We start from the raw sequence: 19,511 nt of genomic DNA on the forward strand, positions 1-19,511 counted from the left end.
AACATTCTTCTGAGGTGTTAATAGTTCATTGAAGTATTTAGTTTCCGTGTTTTTTTTTATAATTCCCTTTAATCCTTGCGTTTCTATAGAAATTTCTCAAGGAACATTTGAAGGATTTCATACAGAAACTCTTAAAAACTCGAAGACGACAGCGGGAATCTCTCAATTATCTCATAGAGGAATACTCAGAGAAACCCCTGATTTTTTTTAGAAAAGTTTCGCAACTCTGGGAGAAATTCCTGGAGAAATTTCTGGAAAAACTTCTGGAGGAGCAACGAGCAATCGCGGAAACAAAAAAAAAAACTAGAAAATGCTAAAAATAATCAAGTAAAATTCATAGAGAAATGTAAACTGTCTAAGGGATTTCCAAAAGAGCTTCAAATAAAAATACTGCAGTCATTATCATGAGAATTCCAAAAACTGCCTGAAGGGGATTGATTACCTGAAAGGGGTCTTTTTTCCTTCAGGTACGCGTTACCATGCAAACCACCATAGCTCGGTTCTGCTTTCATTAATCGTAATAATCAAAAGCTAAACGATATGCAATTGTTTGAAAACCACTGAGCGTTTTAAAGCGATCGATGGACTCAGTTTGGTGGTCTAAGTCGAAGAACCGCAAACGATTCGATCGTAGTGAGAGAGAGCTGAAAGTAAACTTTGCCCGCATCCCCGGCACACATGATTAATCATCGGCATCCAAAGTGAAAGACGGTATAACGGCGACGAACGGCCAAGTGAGAAACGAAGTGACTGGACCACGCGCCCGCCGCCACAGCAGCGTGATCATCAATTTTGGCGCTTGCCATTCATCAGGACGGATGGTGGACCGCTCCGCTAGCTTGCACTCTCATTGAGGGCGCACATTGGCGAATCTGACAGTATCATAATCTGTGAGTGAGAGTTCATTAGGGACGCTTTTTTCTACGTTTTGCCTTTCTCGTACACCAAGGTGTACCGAAAGGCTATATGTTCACTCCAAAAACGAAAATTTGATAGAGCCCCCGGAGGGGTCAAGTGTTATATACCAATCGACTCAGCTCGACGAGTTGAGATGATGTCTGTGTGTATGTATGTGTGTGTGTATGTATGTGTGTGCGTGTGTATGTGTGTATGTGTACAAAAAGGTCACCTCATTTTTAGATAGTAAATATGAACCGATTTCAACGACCGATGGTTCATTCGACGGGGTACATTGTCCCATTGTTTCCTATTGAAAATGATTCAGATCGGTCCAGCCGTTCCGGAGTTATGGCCATTTAGGTGTTCCGGACCGGTACCCCAGGAAGGGGCCAGATATGAAAATGCAACAAACCCATGCATGCGACCCATCAAACCCCGGCATTTTCGATTATCTGATGAACGGGATGAAGGAAAATAGTCTCTGACTATATCTGAACCGGTAGTGTTCCGGAACCGGTTCCGGGTGTGCCGCCGGAAGTGGCCAAATAAGAAAGTGAACATAACCCATGCATGCGACACGTCAAATAGCGGATTTTTCGATAACCAGTTGGATGGTAAGCAGGAAAATAGTTTCAGACCATGTTTGAACCGGTAGTATTCCGGAACCGGTTCCGGATGTCCTGCCGGAAGTGGCCAATTAAAAAAGTGAACCAAACCCAGGCATGCGACACATCAAAGAGCGGCTTTTTCGATAACCAGAAGAACGGTAAGCAGGAAAATAGTTTCAAACCTCATTTGAACCGGTAGTGTTCTGGAACCGGTTCCGGATGTCCTGCCGGAAGTGGCCAATTAAAAAAGTGAACCAAACCCAGGCATGCGACGCATCAAACAGCGGCTTTTTCGATAACCAGATGAACGGTAAGCAGGAAAATAGTTTCAGACCATGTTTGAACCAGTAGCATTCCGGAACCGGATCCGGATGTCCTGCCGGAAGTGGCCGATTAAAAAAGTGAACCAAACCCAGGCATGCGACACATCAAAGAGCGGCTTTTTCGATAACCAGATGAACGGTAAGCAGGAAAATAGTTTCAGACTATATCTGAACCGGTTGTGTTCCGGAACCGGTTCCAGCTGTCCCGCCGGAAGTGGCCAATTAAAAAAGTGAACCAAACTAGGGGTCGCAGTACCGATCGCTTTTGATGAGTATCGGTATTTCGGTACGGAGGCTTACAGTACCGGTAGTACCGGTAAAATACCGGTACTGGAAATTTTCCACTAAAATGAAGAGTAATCAAATTTGTATAGAAATTCTACAATTTACCAGACATTTGTGAATTCCGGTTTTCAGGGATGTCATAAAATCGAACCAGAAAATTTCAGATTGATAAAAACATTGAAAGTTGTATGAACCTGTTTTTTTTTTCAGCTATTGTTTGGCTTATGCGTAGCTCAACAGGCAGTATCTTGGTCAGTCTAAAATAAAACAGGGACAACCTTACATTAACAAAATCAGATAGATAGCTAGACAAGAAGATTTGATTGATTTTTCCTTGATGATGGTATCAGCGGGTTTTAAGAATTGGTGACCCCAATCCAACAAGTTTTATCCAAAGCTAGTAAATACATTTCAAAAATGCAACGTTCATTAACCCTTTCGACCTAATATGACCCCGGCGATGAAACTGAGCATAAGAAACGTGTTAGAGGCCAGCGAGGTTGCGACAGTGAAGACAAAACAATCCGGTTCCAAAAGGTTAAGTCAATCATTGCTATGATAACCTGGATTTGAGAAAGGTTGCATATATGATAAAGTAAGTAGGGAATCGCGCCACTTGGGCGGTGGCTTCTATATTCGTCTGTTTTCCACTATAACTCAGTCAAATTTGAACCAATTGACACAATTTTTGTACGAAGAGCGAAAGCGATTTGTTTATTGTTTGAAACTCGAAATATGTACAACAGAGATGGTTATATTTGCGGTTTAGGGGAAGATGATATAGATCGATGAGATTAGAATTGAACCTTATGACAACTAAGTTGCCAGGTCATTAATTGGCTCGGTAGCTTAGTTGGTAAAGCACTTGTCTAGCGAATAAGGGTCGTGAGTTCAAATCTCACCTGAGCTGTGGATTTTTTCCCAATTTAACCAATAATTTACCCATCTGTACATATGTACGTTGAGTTATTTGAATTTCAGATTTATCAATTTTAAAGTGAAATTAGAGTCTTCCAGAAGTTTTTTTTTATCAAAACCGATGAGTTAAGGCGAAACTGGAAGCCTTTCCTCATTTTTTGGTTTTTGATATATGTACTATTAAATAACGAAGCAATATTTTCAAAATCGGTTTTCGTGCACATGTAGAGTGTGGACCAGGGAATCTTCTGATTTTTTTACGCGGTATAAAATGTTTTATGCAATTCAGTATCATAATTTACATTTTATATAACTAATTTTTGTATCATAATGGCCAATTTTTCCGAACTGGCTCATTATGCAACTGAAATGAGTTGCATAATGAAAAATAGTTGCATAATGTTCATAATGCAACTCATTTCAGTTGCATTATGAACATTATGCAACTCAAATGGGCAATGAAAAAAATCATTGCATAAAATTTTGTATGGAACTCGTTGCAAAACTCGATTTTTTCAGCACTCTTCGTATTCATCCAACTCGGCAAGCCTCGTTAGATAAATGTACGACTCGTGCCTAAAAAATCAACTTTTTGCAACTCGTTACATAAATAACTATTTCGTTTTTGCAGAAACCATGTTTGAACAAAATTTCACTAAAAATGGTTTCTGCAAAAACAAAAAACATTTTATGCCGCGTAACAAAATCAGAATATACCCTGATCCATACTCAACATGTGCACGAAAACCGATTTTGAAAATTTTGCTTCGTTATTTTATAAAAAAATCAAAAACCAAAAAAAAATAGGAAATGCTTCCAGTTTCGCCTTAAGCGGTTTTGCTTAATTTTTTTAAGAATTTTTTCATCAAATACATTTATTATTCATCAACTTCACCCCTCATTGACGAGTCAACGAGCACTGTGACAAAAGAAGAAAATGAGATTTATTCCGTTCTAGAGTATTCTCAGGATTCAGGAACACTTCGGCTTATGGCCGGAAAAATTGGTGAGTACATATTCGACGAGAAAGGCACTATCACCGCTAGGTGGATTAACCTGGGTTTTTTTTTCGCAAAGCCACCGAGCGTCGCCGTCGTCACGCGGAAACATGATATACGCGGGGTGAATTGGCCAATTGTTGATGGAGCCCACACAGATTGTCGTCCGCCCGCCCGTAAAATGTGCTGCTGGAAGTGGATCCAAATGGGTCGCCGGTCGGAGGAGTCACCATAACAGGATGACAAATAGCATTGTGTCGTAAATTGTGATTGCATATAGGAATGAATGCTGACCGCAACAATGGGACTTCAATTATGATTGATTAATATATTTCTATCAAAAGGTAAACCGGCGAAGAGATCGGTAACCAAGGGAATGGAATGGGATCTCCCGCCCTCAACATATAGGGTAACCAATATAATTTGGACCCCCATATATTTTGGACCCCCTGGGTCGTATTATCACAACTTACACAGGTTTAATGATAGGATTACGGAAATTTTTAGAACCATTCGCTAAATAAGATTGCTCTGCACGGGCAGCAATCATTTGCTTACTGGAAATATCCTTATTTGCCTTGAAATTATTTTTTGCCAATCTCGTCATCCGTGCGAGTGTCGTTCATGTTTACAAAAAAAGATTGCGGTGTTGAGGAAACTTGCAGATGTAAACAAAAATGTTTATCATTCTAGCGCATTAAATTCGCAATGTTCGTCTAATCAGCCTTTGTCAATCAAGTAATTAGGATGTGATCCAGCATATTCAAGCGGCAAAATGTTCCAAAATAGTTTCAAACAAGTTTAAACACCGGGTGTCCAAAATATATACTGAGGAGGGTCCAAAATATATTGGGGTGTCCAAAACAGTGAAAACTGATGCTTCAAAAATCAGTTATTTTCATCAAATTTTCAGCCAGAAATGACTTTGTGGATATTTTTAACGGACAGTGGAGGCTTTTACGAATATACTAACATCATTATTATGTGTAAATACCCTCTGAATCTGTTTGATTTTGACTTAAATTCAAACTAATGTCCTCTAGGGGTCCAAAATTCAACCGTTACCCTATAACTGCTCAAGAAGTCATCGGGCAGCTCTACATAAAGTTAGAAAGATTCTAGAAAAAGGAAAAAATATTCGATAGCCATCTTTTAGCCGTTATATCTCCGACTTCAATGAACTGAATGCAAAGAAAGTTGGGGCGTTTATGACTAATCTAATGAGCTTTGAAAAACTTTTGACTTATCTTAAACTATAGCGTGATAAGGAATTTACGGTGATTGCAAAATATTTTAATGTAGGTAGGGTATGTGTTCCATCAGTAATCTCACGCTCCCTTATTCATCCTATTCGAAAACAAGCGATTACGGCACCGATTGATTCCGTTCTTTTTGTTTTCATGCGTGCTCACTCCTAACAAAAAATACAAAAATAAGAAACAAAACAAACAAGACTTCAATCCTTTGTTTATCGTAGGATGAAAATGGGAGCTACATGCTTAATAAGGGAACCAGTACCCTATGTTTTAGCTCCGCACGGAGCTGTCTTTAGGTAGCCATTGCAGAGGTTTCCAGAATATTCAGATCTGGTATGCAAAAATACTATCTCTACAATGGAGTTTGCTCAGAGGTTCGGAAACGACAGACCCTGGTCTTACGTCCAGGGACCCATTGGTATATCGACTGCACAGCAGGTAATGTGCTCAAACGAATCATCTTCAGCAGTAGAGGTACATCGAGTGTATAAAAAAATCTGGGGCAACCAGTTTGGTTCCCGAATTATGTTCAATAGTTTAGCAGGTGTAGCGCGTGAGCTCCATGAGAGGTTCGGTCAGTCACCAACATAGGATGATCTCAGGGTTCAAAAACCAATAACGTAGGTTATTCTGGTGCCCTTCTATCGGCACCGTACCGAGGACGTTTCCAACCTACATTCCCCTTGGGCAATTGACTGGGTAGAAGCAGGTTCAGACAAACATATACAATGCCGATGATCTGGCTCTGAGTTAAACACAAACAAACTCGCGCATCCTACATAAGAACTAGGAGAAGGATGCAAGGAGCCTACACTAAACCCGTGACAAGGGCGGGGTTTTGGGGGTTAAACCTTTCCCATTGCCGATGTTTCATATACTAGGCATCCTCCGCCCTTTGCCAAATTTGGGAAAAACTCCTTCCTTGTCGCCTTTCCTATGCATGCGCCTACACGGATAAGGGTAGAGCGGATCGAAGAGAGACCTACAAGGCGGCTAAACTGGCTCTGAACAGAAGGGCTTTAGAAAAAAAAAATCATCGCCAGCCAGTCAAAAGGGATCGTTGGGGCGTTGCTTTTGTGGTTTGATCAACAGAGAGAGGGAAACTTGACGCTTTGGTCGGTGAAGCGCGTACCATAGAAGAGTACTCCTCGCACGGTTATCCCTTCTAGAAATCATACCTGTCATACATGACGGGTGTACCGTGAAGGAAAGCAAAGAGATAGGAAAGATGTTATAGTTATTTTGAGGTTTTCAATAGATACACCAAGGGTCACTATAGCCACAGCAGTAAAGGCGTCGGTTTTCAGCGTGACCATGCTGAGGGTAACGGGTTCTCGGTTGGTTCAAGAACTTTTTGTAATGGAAATTTTCTTGACTTCCTAGGGCATAGAGTATCTTCGTGCCGTGCCTGTCACATAATATACATATGCAAAGTGGCCATTTACAGAGAAAGCTTTAAGTTAACAATTGGGACGTTATGCCTAGAAGAAGAATATTATGAAGAAGAAGAAGTTCAATTGCTACAATATATAGCATCTCTGATAGCTAGTTCAGAAACGAGTGTAGCAACGATTCTATTGTTGACATGCACGAATGCTCGAGGCATGACACATGAGTTTGCCATTTCTTGTTACTGAAAATAGCGTTGATTATGGATTATAGAAATATCCCATGGATTGATGTAATGTATTATTGTTTATGTGACACCTCCCAGTGGCCTTTTCGAATTGTAAGCCTGAATGGAGACTGATCATAAAGCTATAAACGCGCGGTATTAAGCAAAAACACCATGAGTTTGTTTTGGAGGATGATTCACAAGTCTTTACTTCCTTGGGCATTAGTGCCCTTTGTGTCTGCCATTAAATGTTCAAAGCTCTCTGTTCATAATTGCGGAAGAAATCATTAAACACTTTAGGAATTTAGGCTCCCAGTTGAGATCATTGTTCCAAGAACAAAGGGGATCACTTCTCCGACTCTTAATAGCAGAACGCAGGTCAGACTTTGGTGCTAATTCAGCTTTAAGCTAAAATATTTATTTTGGTTAGTTTAAATTTTAGGTACAATCAAGGAGCACTTACAATTGTTCGGTTAGACCCTGGCACAAATTGTTCTTTGTTCGCCAATAATTCAGTATACAACCAACCTGTGATTTTAGAGTTAGGTTAGATTTAAGTTACATTAAGTTTCAGAATCATACTTTTCAACCAACTGTGATAAGCAAACTGTGATAGCGCTAGTTTAGGTATCTCCTACAACTCTTTAGAAATAAGCTCACTAGAAATATAAGGATAAATTTAGCAAATTTAAATTCAATAATTTCAACGTTGTTTCACTAACAGATAACACGTTTAACGTTTTACTCTGTCGTAGCCAGAAATGACAATGAGCCTGCACTATCTACCTGACGTCTACCAACGAGTGACATTTCGGCCCACTTCACAAACGTTCAGCTGCGACGACACCGTGGGCAGGGCTGGCAGCAACATCCTCCCCCCCGTAACACTGGCCACCGGATCCAGTTTTACCACCTAACTCTACCTCCAACACGGCCAACTTTGATACCGGTCTACGCAATACCCCCCTCGCAGTCTGAACCATAGCTTGGCGAATCCTCCCGTCTTCAGCAATAACGACTTCCTTGACTCTCCCACGTGTCCAACCGTTCCTGCGGGTACCGTCCACAATGAGTACAAGATCTCCTACCGCTACCGGTACTGCTTCACCGAACCACTTCATCCGCTTGGTCAGCATCGGAAGGTATTCTCGCACCCAACGCTTCCAGAAGATATCCAGTTGATGTTGTATTAGGTTCCATGAATTCTTCGCCGCTGTAGCTGGATCGCTGAACGGGACGGCAGGCTGGCGGACACCCCTGGAGCTTCCAAGAAGGAAATGATTCGGGGTAAGAGCTTCTGTTTCGGCAGACTCCAGAGGCAGATACGTGAGCGGCCGACTGTTAACTATGCCCTCGGCTTCTACGGCCAGCGTCTCTAATCCTTCATCGTCCAATTTCCGATCACAGTTATAGGCCGTTTCCATTGCTATCTTTATCGACCGCACCATCCTCTCCCACGCACCCCCCATGTGAGGAGCACTTGGCGGGATAAACACCCATTTTGTTTCTGTATTGGTGAATGTTTCCGCCAAATCATCTCGTATTTCCTCTAATTGATCTCGTAGCTGATGCTCTGCTCCTTGGAAGTTAGTCCCATTATCCGTATAGATCTCCGCTGGCGCTCCGCGCCGACTGACGAATCGTCGAATGCACTTCACACATGAAGACGTAGAAAGGCTGTGCGCAACTTCGACATGAACTGCTCGTATAGTGAGACAAGTGAAGAGGCAGATCCAGCGTTTGGCGGTACTCCTTCCTACCTTTACAGGCAATGGTCCAAAAAAGTCGATACCGGTATACGTGAACGGTCGAGTGTACGACGCCATGCGAGCTACAGGTAACGGCGCCATTCTTGGAACCTTCGGAACCGCTTTCATCATCTTACACCATTGGCACGTTTTCGCAACTTGCTTTACTAATGTTCTTAGATGCGAGATATAATAGAACTGTCTGACTTCGTTTACGATTGTTTCGGAATTCCCATGACGGAAGACCCAATGGAAATCGGCTACCACCAACTGAGTCACCGGGTGCTTTCTGGAAAGAATCACGGGAAATCTGGTATCAAACGAAGCATTCGGAGCAGCACCAATTCTTCCGTCGACACGAAGCACTCCACATTCATCGAGGGCTGGCGTTAACTGGTACAAGCTACTCGATTTAGGTATATCGGTTTGTCCTTTCGAAAGTAGAACCATCTCATCGGGAAAGTCCTGCCACTGCACAATTCGCATCACTGTATTTTTTGCTTTCCTTAGTTCCTCCTGGCTCAAATACCGTAGTTCAAGATTTTCCCCTCGACATTTGCGCCTACAGTTGTCCATGAAACGATGCACATACCCTATTGCACGCAGCAGCCGCGGCCATTTAGAGAATCGGCTGAAATCCACTACACTCTCTGCAATCGTAAATCCCTGGATCGTGAAACACGGTCGTAAATCTTCCTCAGGTTGGATTATAATTGGTGCTTGTCTCGGCCAATGCTGTTCTGAGAGCCGAAGAAATTCCGGTTCGGTAAACCATTCGCTGCTTACGTCGATACACGATTGTTTTCCCCATTTAGTTGCCTGGTCCGCCGGGTTTTGCTTACTTGGTACCCATCGCCATTCAGTTACATCTGTCTCAGACAGTAACTCTCCTATTCGGCATGCTACATATTGTTTGTACCGGCGATGATCAGACCGTAACCAGGCTAAGACTGTTGCGGAATCACTCCATAAAAAGCGCTGTTTGACTTCAACACTGTGGTTCTTTTGCACGGACGACATTAAGCGACTGCCCAGAACTGCGGCTTGCAACTCCAAGCGAGGAATCGAAAGCGGTCTCAGTGGTGCGACCCAAGGTAAGTTTAAGGAAGGTACAAGCATATCAGCAATCAGTGGATGAGGGGAGAGGTGTGTAGCGGGGCAGCGGAAGTTGGCAGCTGGCGAGTTTGTGTACACTGCGCTCTATCACTGTCGACGGCAAGGACGATGGGGTTGCTAGGGTTGCTAGGAATTGTTTATTTATCTCTGGTCAATTGAAAAAAAAATCAAGGAAAAGCCAACAGCTTGTGGTCACGGCTTGAGGTGTCCATCAAATTTTTGGCTTCAAAAATACACGTGTAGTTGCATACACAGGACCCCCAGCAGGGCACATTGAACGACGGACTAGGCGCTCTTCATTCTTCACCCGGCCGGGCCCCGGTCATTGATTTCTTTCCAACGATATCTATGGCGTGCTTCTCACTAGCCCGGCCGGCGTCCGACCGAGCCCCGCACGGTTTGTTGTGAAACACGCCATTGGAATCGCATGCTAGAAATCGGTGACCGGGGCACGGCTGGGGCCCGACACGGTCCCGGCCCAGCGTAATGGGAATAGCCCTTTAAGAATCTGTCCTCGGATTGCTGCCCAGTGAGAGCATTTTTTTTGTCCATCGTACCATCCTACAATCCCCGATGAGATACTGTCAGATTTCCAATCATGGCTTGCTACATTTCAAATAGCCCAAAACCAAAACAAACTTGCCAGCTGTCGTTCACATTTCCAATATGGCGGATTGTTGAATCTGGTATATTGGATTACCTTCCTTATACTTACCTTGGTGCGACCTTTGTTTTTGCGGCAATTATAGAACATTCTGGTATACCGTCACCATTGATGACTCTGAAGTAAGCAACGGCCGAGAAGGCTGCCTCACTAGCATCAACGAAGATATGTAGTTGAAGTTGTTCGTACACCTGTACAGTTGCTCCTTTGAAATAGCATCGTGGAATTCGCAAGTTTTCTATCGTAGGAAACAAACTTGTCCATCTCATCCATCGTTCGAAGATTTCTTCTGGCACCTTTTCGTCCCATTGAAGTCCAGCACGCCACACGTCCTGGAGAAGAATTTTACCATGCACGAGGAATACGCTGAGAAGTCCCAGTGGATCAAATATGCCCATCAAGCACCGTAGCATTTGGCGTTTAGTTGGCCGCTCACCACTTTCTAACACTTTCTGTACTTCTACTTTCATTTAAATAGGAAACCACAGCTCGTCATCAGCCGTCTGCCATAACATTCCCAAAACACGATCACTTTTTTCCGCTCCGCTTAAGCAAAGGTTTTTGCTCGCTTTTGGTTCTTCTTCATTAAGTCCATGTATAACTCGGGAACTATTGGACAGCCAGTTTCTGAGCAGAAATCCACCTCTTTGGTGTATGGACCGCACCTCTCGTGACACCTGTTCCGCCTCGTCTTCGTTCTCGAAGCTGTCGAGGTAATCGTCGACGTAGTGATTTTCTAGAATACCCTCGACTGCCCTTGGTAACTGATCAACAAACTCTTCGGCGTTTTTGTTTTTAACAAATTGTGCCGAAGCCGGCGAACATGTGGATCCAAAAGTCGCCACGTCCATTAGGTAGATATCTATCGGATCTTCTAGGTTTTCCCGGAACAAGAAACGCTGAGAGTGACGGTCTGGCCGGCGGATCAACAGTTGATGGAACATTTCTTTTATGTCTGCTGAAACGGCAACTGTATACTGCCGGAATCGTGATAGCGGAAGCGATGTCAATTGGTCCGGACCTTTGAGTAGCATGGAATTCAGGGATATTCCATCCACCTTAGCCGCCGCGTCCCATATTAGCCGCACTTTCCCAGGTTTCCTTGGGTTCGTTACTGCTCCCAAGGGCAGGTACCACACTCGCTTTGGATTTGCCTGAGCAAGTTCTTCTTCCGTCGCTCGATGCGCATAACCTTTACGTTGATATTCCATGATCTGAGTCTTCAGGTTCGTCGCCAGTTCGGGATCCCGCATCATCCGGCGTTCCAAGCACTCCAAACGTTTAACCGCCATGTTGTAGCTGTTTGGAAATTCAACATCGTCGTACTTCCACAGTAAACCCGTTTCGAACTTCTCACCTACACGGATAGTCGTCTGCTCCATGATTTTCCTTGCACGCTTGTCGTCTTCGGATTCTAGCACAACGGGTGGTTTCACTCCTGCATCTTCCATTGCGAAATACTCTTTCACTGTATCGTGCAGATCCTCGTCATTTGAACAGCTGCAGGCATGATAATTCAGAGAATGAGCTGCCTCGTTGCCACGACCACCGAAGATGCACCATCCTAGTCTGGTCTTCACTGCAATGGGTTCGTTCTTTCGACCTTCTCTTATTTGGAGTGGGACGGTGAGGCTTGCGTTGTTGACGCCTATCAATAAACGAGGAAGCGCTTTGTTATAGCTATCCACTGGCAATCCTCGAAGATAACGATAGCGTTGCGACAGCTCATCATAGTCCAGACTTTGTTCTGGAAGTGTAAGCTCCTGCACGGATATCGTTGAGCGAGTATTGTTGCTGACTTTTCGCACCACTAATTGTGACTCGAACGTGCTTCGACTCTGTCTCAATTCTAGTGACATTCCCTGTCCACTTCAGACACAGAGGTTTCTTGCAACCATCGATGCCCAACTGTTCCACTAGACTGCTCTCAATAAGCGATAGATCTGAGCCATCATCCAGAAAGGCGTATGTTTCGATTGTCGCTTGCGGTCCAGAAACTACAACGGGAATGATACGGAACAACAACGCTTGCTGGAGTTGTCGATGCGTGTGATTCTGCACTGTTGATACTCCTTGCCGCTCACTGACACTATTAGGACGGTTTGAGTGCAAAAGCGGATGATGGCGATATTGGCATCCTTCTACCGCGCATTGCGTCGCATTCCTACAAATTCGTCTTCCATGCGTGTTAAAACAGCTGCGGCATAATCCTTTGTTTTGGGCAAATTTCCACCGTTCATCTACCGTATACGCCTTGAACACGGTACACTCGGCAACACGGTGACCCGGCTTCCTGCAGCAGAAACATAGACGGGTTTCCTCCGGTGCTGGTTCGTCCGTCACATCAACATCGCTAGTGTGAGCGTACACAGATCCCTTCAGCTTAGCTTTCTGATGGTCGCTGCTGTTCCTACCGGCGTACATTGTCACTCGGCTGACTGCTGTAACGACACGTAACATGAAGTCACCAAATGTCTTCATGTTCACTACTGGATGCTGTTGAATATAATCTGCCCACTGCAATTTAGTGTGCGCCGGTAGTTTCTCCACCATTTCCATCAGCAACGTTGGGTTTGAGAGATGTTCTTGTTGTCCAGCCGCTTCCAAATGATCACAGAGACTACGTACAGCCAGGCCGAAATCGATGATTGTTTCTAATTTGTCTGCTTTCGGTGATGGAACACTTCGCACTTTCTGTAGTAGAGCACTGATTAATAACTCGGGACGTCCATACAATAAACGAAGGGTATCTATCACTTGGGGCACTGATTCTGGGAGCAATAACCGGCTTTTGACAGATTCGTACGCGGACCCTTTCAAACAACGTTGAAGACGCGAGAGATTTTCTGCACTGTTGTATCCACAAGCCCTGGTACTGTTCATAAAGCTGCTTATAAAAATTGGCCAATCTGCAGGGTCGCCAGAGAACGTCGGTAGATCGCGTGACATGACCTGACGTGCGGCTAACTGCGAGGGGGAGGGAGTGAAGGTATCGGCAATCGGTAGTCCCGGCGGTGGGGGCACTGTTCCGATTGAAACGACTGGATTTGCGTGTGGCAAGGAGCCAACGTTTTGCAGTCCCACCAGGGGGGGCACTGATTGGGAATATGGAATCGAATTTCCATGTGGCAACGAGCCAACGTTTGGCCGTTCCGCGGGTTGGGGAACCGGCCCGGAAGATAACAATGGGCTTGCCGATGGCATAAAGCCAGTACACGTTCCAGACAGTGGAGTAGTACTCTTTACTTGTGGAAGCAGATTCGTTTGAAAAGAGGAAACCATGGCTGGTGGCGCCAGGCTTCCAAACTGCTTTATCATATGTTGGAGGGAGTTTTCTGATTTTGGTGGCAAACATGCATCAATAGTTGGATCAAAAAGTGGCTTACCTTGTTGTGCTACGGGGGGCACTAGAGTGTCGACATTACCTGGTTTGTTGGCTACCTTCTGCTGCTTGGGGATCGCGCCGGTGTTCTGCTGCTGGTCCCGCTTAGCATTAATTATCTCAGGAAACTCAGGTGACTTTACGGTTGAGTTCAGCGGAGGCTTGTAGAACCTGGCATCCTGACGGCCGCCGGTGACGATGGCATCGGTACGTTGATCTGGCTCGTTGATGTTGACTTCAGCCTGCTGATGTGGGTATTGACTACTCGGGATCACTGGAGGCGCATCAGCGCTCGACGGACCAGCAAAACGCCCACGAATGTCTTCTTCCAAGTTCTGCGGGTTGCATTGTCCTTCTGGCGGAATTGCGGATTGCTCAGCACACTTCCGTTGCCACAGCTTCACTCTTTTGAGACTCGTTCTTTTGCTTACCCTGCTTCGGTTGCTACCCGCTTCGTCCAGTTCCTCTAGCTCTTCTTCCATAAGCTTGTACTTTTCGGCGAGGTGGCGTTGTTCCATCGCTTGCTGTTCCTCCAATTGCTTCTTTTTCAACGCCAAGCGGGCCGCCCTGACGCTGGACGTTGTGGTTCTTGAGCAAACGCTCAACGGCAAGCAGTGACCACAAGTCCACGATCTATCTGCTACCGAAGCTGTCACTTCCGCACACACCATGTGCCACCACCCGTTACATTGGTCACATTGGACACAATCATCAATGGTATCCGAGCGATCACAGCACACACAGCTAGTGGTTTGTTCCTTGTTTCCCGGTGTCTTCGGGTTGGAAGCGTTGGTCGGTTGATCCGGATTCGACATGGCGAACAATTCTTAAAGTTTTGTTCCAAGAACAAAGGGGATCACTTCTCCGACTCTTAATAGCAGAACGCAGGTCAGACTTTGGTGCTAATTCAGCTTTAAGCTAAAATATTTATTTTGGTTAGTTTAAATTTTAGGTACAATCAAGGAGCACTTACAATTGTTCGGTTAGACCCTGGCACAAATTGTTCTTTGTTCGCCAATAATTCAGTATACAACCAACCTGTGATTTTAGAGTTAGGTTAGATTTAAGTTACATTAAGTTTCAGAATCATACTTTTCAACCAACTGTGATAAGCAAACTGTGATAGCGCTAGTTTAGGTATCTCCTACAACTCTTTAGAAATAAGCTCACTAGAAATATAAGGATAAATTTGGCAAATTTAAATTCAATAATTTCAACGTTGTTTCACTAACAGATAACACGTTTAACGTTTTACTCTGTCGTAGCCAGAAATGACAATGAGCCTGCACTATCTACCTGACGTCTACCAACGAGTGACATTTCGGCCCACTTCACAAACGTTCAGCTGCGACGACACCGTGGGCAGGGCTGGCAGCAACAATCATTTCACTGGGAAAAAGAGGATGGTTATGATTCTACTACGTTGAGCATAAACTTGTTATAAACCGTTGGACATGAATGTGTCCATAATACCTAAACCGCGTAAACTTTTAAGGGGAGACTTCCCCCTTCAAAGTGCCTTGAGAAAAGTCTAAGATTATAACAAATGTAAAAAAAGAATGAAGATTGAAATTATAAAAATAAATCGGTAAACGTTAAAATTTGCCGGGGTCCGTGGCGTAGTTGGTCACACGTTCGCTTCATATGTGAATGGTCATGGGTTTAATTCCCAGCCCCGGCACTTGCAATTTTTCGTCACTTGCTCTTCACCGAGAGTGGCTGACACTGACCCTCTTCTGAACCCCATGGCTCAAACGGACCCGGATACCTGGACATCGGCGAATTGCTACTCATAATGGACCCCCAATCGGACTGGAAAAGAACAACGGACACCTATCATCCTTGTGCTCATCATTCTACCATGTAGAGTAGAAAAGTGAAAGCAGCAGAAAGACAACCAGTTCGATAAAGTATAATAGAGCACATGTAGGTTCTGTACAATACTGTAGGTACAGCTGTCAATTGAAATCGCTCACGTAGTGCCCTAGTGGACAATAGAGCTGTAAGTAATTAAGAATAATCAAAAAACCCTAATTAATCCACCTAGCGGTGGTAGCGCCTTTCCCGTGCCTTCGAAACCCCATTTCAATAAAACTAAAGCGAAATGTTGATGTATATCGCACTTTCATACAATTAACAGACATCCGTTTCATGATCCCAGAAATCATATTGTTTATCTGGCTTTTTATGTTTGAGCATCAAACTCTTAAGAAAAAGACGCTATCTTGAATTTGAAGCCGTCATTTAGGATTTAAGATTGCCATCTTGGATGTTCTGGTCGCCATTTTTGGCGTCTAGGCGTCCAGGCATCTTTGCTACAAAAAATATACTTCATTAAACAGTTGCCATCTTGAATTTGGAGCCACTATCTTGGATTTTAAACCAACATCTTGGATATTTTAGCTGCCATTTTTGGAATCCAGACATCATCCCCATACCAAATATACCAATAATGCATTGTTTCAGGCCCTAAAACTCCATTAAACAGCCGCGATTTTGAATTCGGAGCCGCAATCTTAAATTTTAGATCGCCATCTTGAATATCCTGATCGCCATTTTGGACTCTGGAAGGCTTCCCCATACCAAATATACCAATATTGCATGGTTTTAGGATCCTAAAACTTCAGCCGTTAGAGCCTAAATCTCCATCAAACAGCCGCCATATTGAAAGTGAAGCCGCCATCTTGGATTTTAGATCGGCATCTTGTACATTCTGGTCGCCATTTTTTGACTCCGGACATCTTCCCCATACCAAATATACCCATATTGCATGGTTTTACAGCCTTAAGCTTCTTTAAACAGACGCCTTCTTGAATTTGAAGCCACCATCTTGGATTTCAGACCGCCATCTTGGATATTCTATTCACCATTATAGGATCCCTGACATCTTCCCCATATCAAATATTCCCATATAGCATGCTTTAAGAGCGTAAATCTCTATTAAACAGCCGCCATATTGAGTTGTGAGCCGCCATCTTGAACATTTGGCTGTCATCTTGAATTTTTGGCCGACATCGTGGAGCTTCTGGTCTCCAGTGTTGATTTCCGCACAAAACTCGCCAACCATGCTAAAGGTTACAAAAATCGCGCAGTTTGATGTATCGCAACATGGGGCTAGTTCAGTTTTATATACGGCCAGTTCTACCGGTGCTGGTCCGGATCACTGAAATGGCCATAATTCCGGAACGCCTTGGCCGATCTGGACCATTTTTGATAGCAAACAATTGCGGTTTGAATCAAGCTTTAATCCGAAAAATCGGCCAATGGGAAGTGCCTTTAAAGTGAGTGAACTTATTTTGCGCACATACATACATGCCCATAATCTCAGTTCGTTGAACTGAGTTGATTGGTATATGCGACTTGATCCTCCGAGCCTTTTTTCGAAAAAATCGTTTTTTGAGTGAACATATAGTTTTTTAGTACACTAAGTGTACGAGAAAGGCAAAACACTACTTTCGAGCTTTTTGGCTTCAGTTATCTAACTAAACCAATATATTCCAAGATCTTTTTTGGTAGCAAATTTAAAAATCTTTCAAATGCGATAAGTTTGACCATTTCAAGTTATAGCCAGTTTGAGACAAGCAAAGTCATGTAAAGTTAAATTACTACGTAACGGTTGAGATTTGATCATATGCGTAAAACATTTTTTTCACCGGTCTGAACATGTTTGCTTGCTAACGTTCATAAGGATATTAAAAATCCTAGCTTTGCTGTGCGCATACATAGGTTCAGTTAAATTTTATATTTAGCCGCTTTCGGAGGGACACCCGGAGCTGGTTACCAGTCATCAGGTTATCAGAAAAGCCGTTATTTGTTGGATCGCATGCATGGGTTTGGTACTCTTTCATGTTTGGCCACATCAGTCAGTATCCCCGGAACCGGTTCCGGACATCTACCGGTTCAGATATGGTCTGATACTGTTTTCCTGCTGACCGTTCATCAGGTTATCAAAAATGCCGTTGTTTGATGTGTCGCATGCATGGGTTTGGTTTACTTTAATATTTGGCCACTTCTGGTGGGACATCCGGAAGTGGTTTCGGAACACTACCGGTTCAGATGTGGTCTGATACTGTTTTCCTGCTAACCGTTCATCAGATTATCGAAAAAGCCGCTGTTTGATGTGTTGCATGCATGAGTTATGTTCAATTTGATATTTGACCACTTCCGGCGGGACACCCAGAACCGGTTCCGGAACACTACCGGTTCAGATATGGTTTGAGACTATTTTGCTGCCTACCGTTCATCAGATAATCGTAAATGCCGTGGTTTGATGGGTCGCATGCATGGATTTGGTGCATTATCATGTCTGGCCCCTTCCAGGGGTACCGATCCGGAACACCTAAATGGCCATAACTCCGGAACGGCTGGACCGATCCGAACCATTTTCAATAGGAAATAATGGGACCAGATTCCGCGTCGAATGAGCCGTCGATCGTTAAAATCGGTTGATATTTACTATCTATAAGTGAGGTGACCTTTTTTTGTACACATACACACACACACATACATACACACACACATACACACACAGACATCATCTCAACTCGTCGAGCTGAGTCGTTTGGTATAAGCAAATCAGTGCAGGACAATAGTTCAAAGTCAGAAATATTATTCGTATTGAGATAACGTCTTCCTAGGAGACATGTTTTCTCGTAAAAGAACATCTACCGCAATCAACTCAAAAGCTAATTACAATCCTATGATGGATCGAATGCACCGTTGAAAGTTGGCCTAATTTCTCCCGGAACCCTCCGTAGGCTTTCAGCCGCTGCACGATCCAGAAGAGGAAAAGCAGTGCAGCAAATTTTCTGTGTCACCGTTGTGCTGGGACAATCAATTATCGTCACGTCGAAGCAGCAGCAAATCAATCAAATTTGACGCGACGACTTTTGCCTAATGACATTGTGTCACGGAGCTAAATGGTCTCTTTAGTGTTACCGGAGAAAATTTACCTTCCTTCCGAACAACTCGGGAGGTATATCGACAAAGCCCATTAATGGACGGTGGCCATTTGGTCAGGCGCTCATCCATTAATTTACTCTGAGAGTAGTAGTCGTAAAAGGAAAAAGCGCCACACTTTGGGACAGCCCGGTCCATCACAGAAATTGAGCGGAGCCTACCTTCGCCGAACAATGAACATCCAGTGCTAAAATATACACTTGAGAAAATTGCGGCACCGAATCATTTCGACCGAGCACGTCGTCGACCGGCGTCCAACCAACCAGCCAACCCTTCCCGAACTCGGGTGGGACCGGCAACAGTTGGACGTGCCCATGCTCTAGCTCTAGCACTGCCGCTATCTTATTGTAGATAAAGACAAACAGACTCGACAAACTACCGCTCATCCTTCCGCACTTGGCCCGTTGTTTCAATTTACTTCTAATTAGCTGTAATTTTAGGATTATTATTGTCCCACTGCCAGTTTCCTTTCTGGGTTCCGTTTTGTTCTCCGAAAAGGTTTTTTTTTGTGTGCTGGCTTTTCCGAAAGAGTTTGTCCTAGTTTTCTCGGATGGGTTTGTGATGAAGCTGCAAATGGAAGCTCCTCGATCCGGTCTCTGCCTGCCTGAGTAGATGGCACGCGATGGAGATAGTGGTTTAGTGTAAATACGGATTTCGAAGCGGCCTGAGTGGTGAATGGGAAAAAAGTTACTCTTTCGCCAACTGACACAACGCTTTGTTTGAAAAGTTTGTCCTTAGG

The 19,511-nt window shown here is 44.0% G+C and overlaps 2 protein-coding genes across 3 annotated transcripts in view; both read right to left on the reverse strand.

Moving 5' to 3' along the window:
* Positions 1–19,511, reverse strand: part of LOC109427861 (discoidin domain-containing receptor 2) — a 961,146-nt gene that overhangs the window by 682,853 nt on the left and 258,782 nt on the right. The gene's annotated exons all lie outside the window — the stretch shown is intronic.
* LOC134286457 (uncharacterized) lies at positions 10,902–12,290 on the reverse strand. Its single transcript, XM_062848069.1, has one exon. The coding sequence runs from the start codon at positions 12,288–12,290 to the stop codon at positions 10,902–10,904; it is 1,389 nt and encodes a 462-aa protein (XP_062704053.1).

This window comes from Aedes albopictus, chromosome 2 (assembly GCF_035046485.1).
Source record: "Aedes albopictus strain Foshan chromosome 2, AalbF5, whole genome shotgun sequence".
In the NCBI taxonomy this organism is placed as follows: Eukaryota; Metazoa; Arthropoda; class Insecta; order Diptera; family Culicidae; genus Aedes; species Aedes albopictus.

Excerpts from the sequence above, each read along its gene's own strand:
- LOC134286457 (XM_062848069.1), bottom strand. The coding sequence starts at position 12,290 with ATGTCACTAGAATTGAGACAGAGTCGAAGCACGTTCGAGTCACAATTA.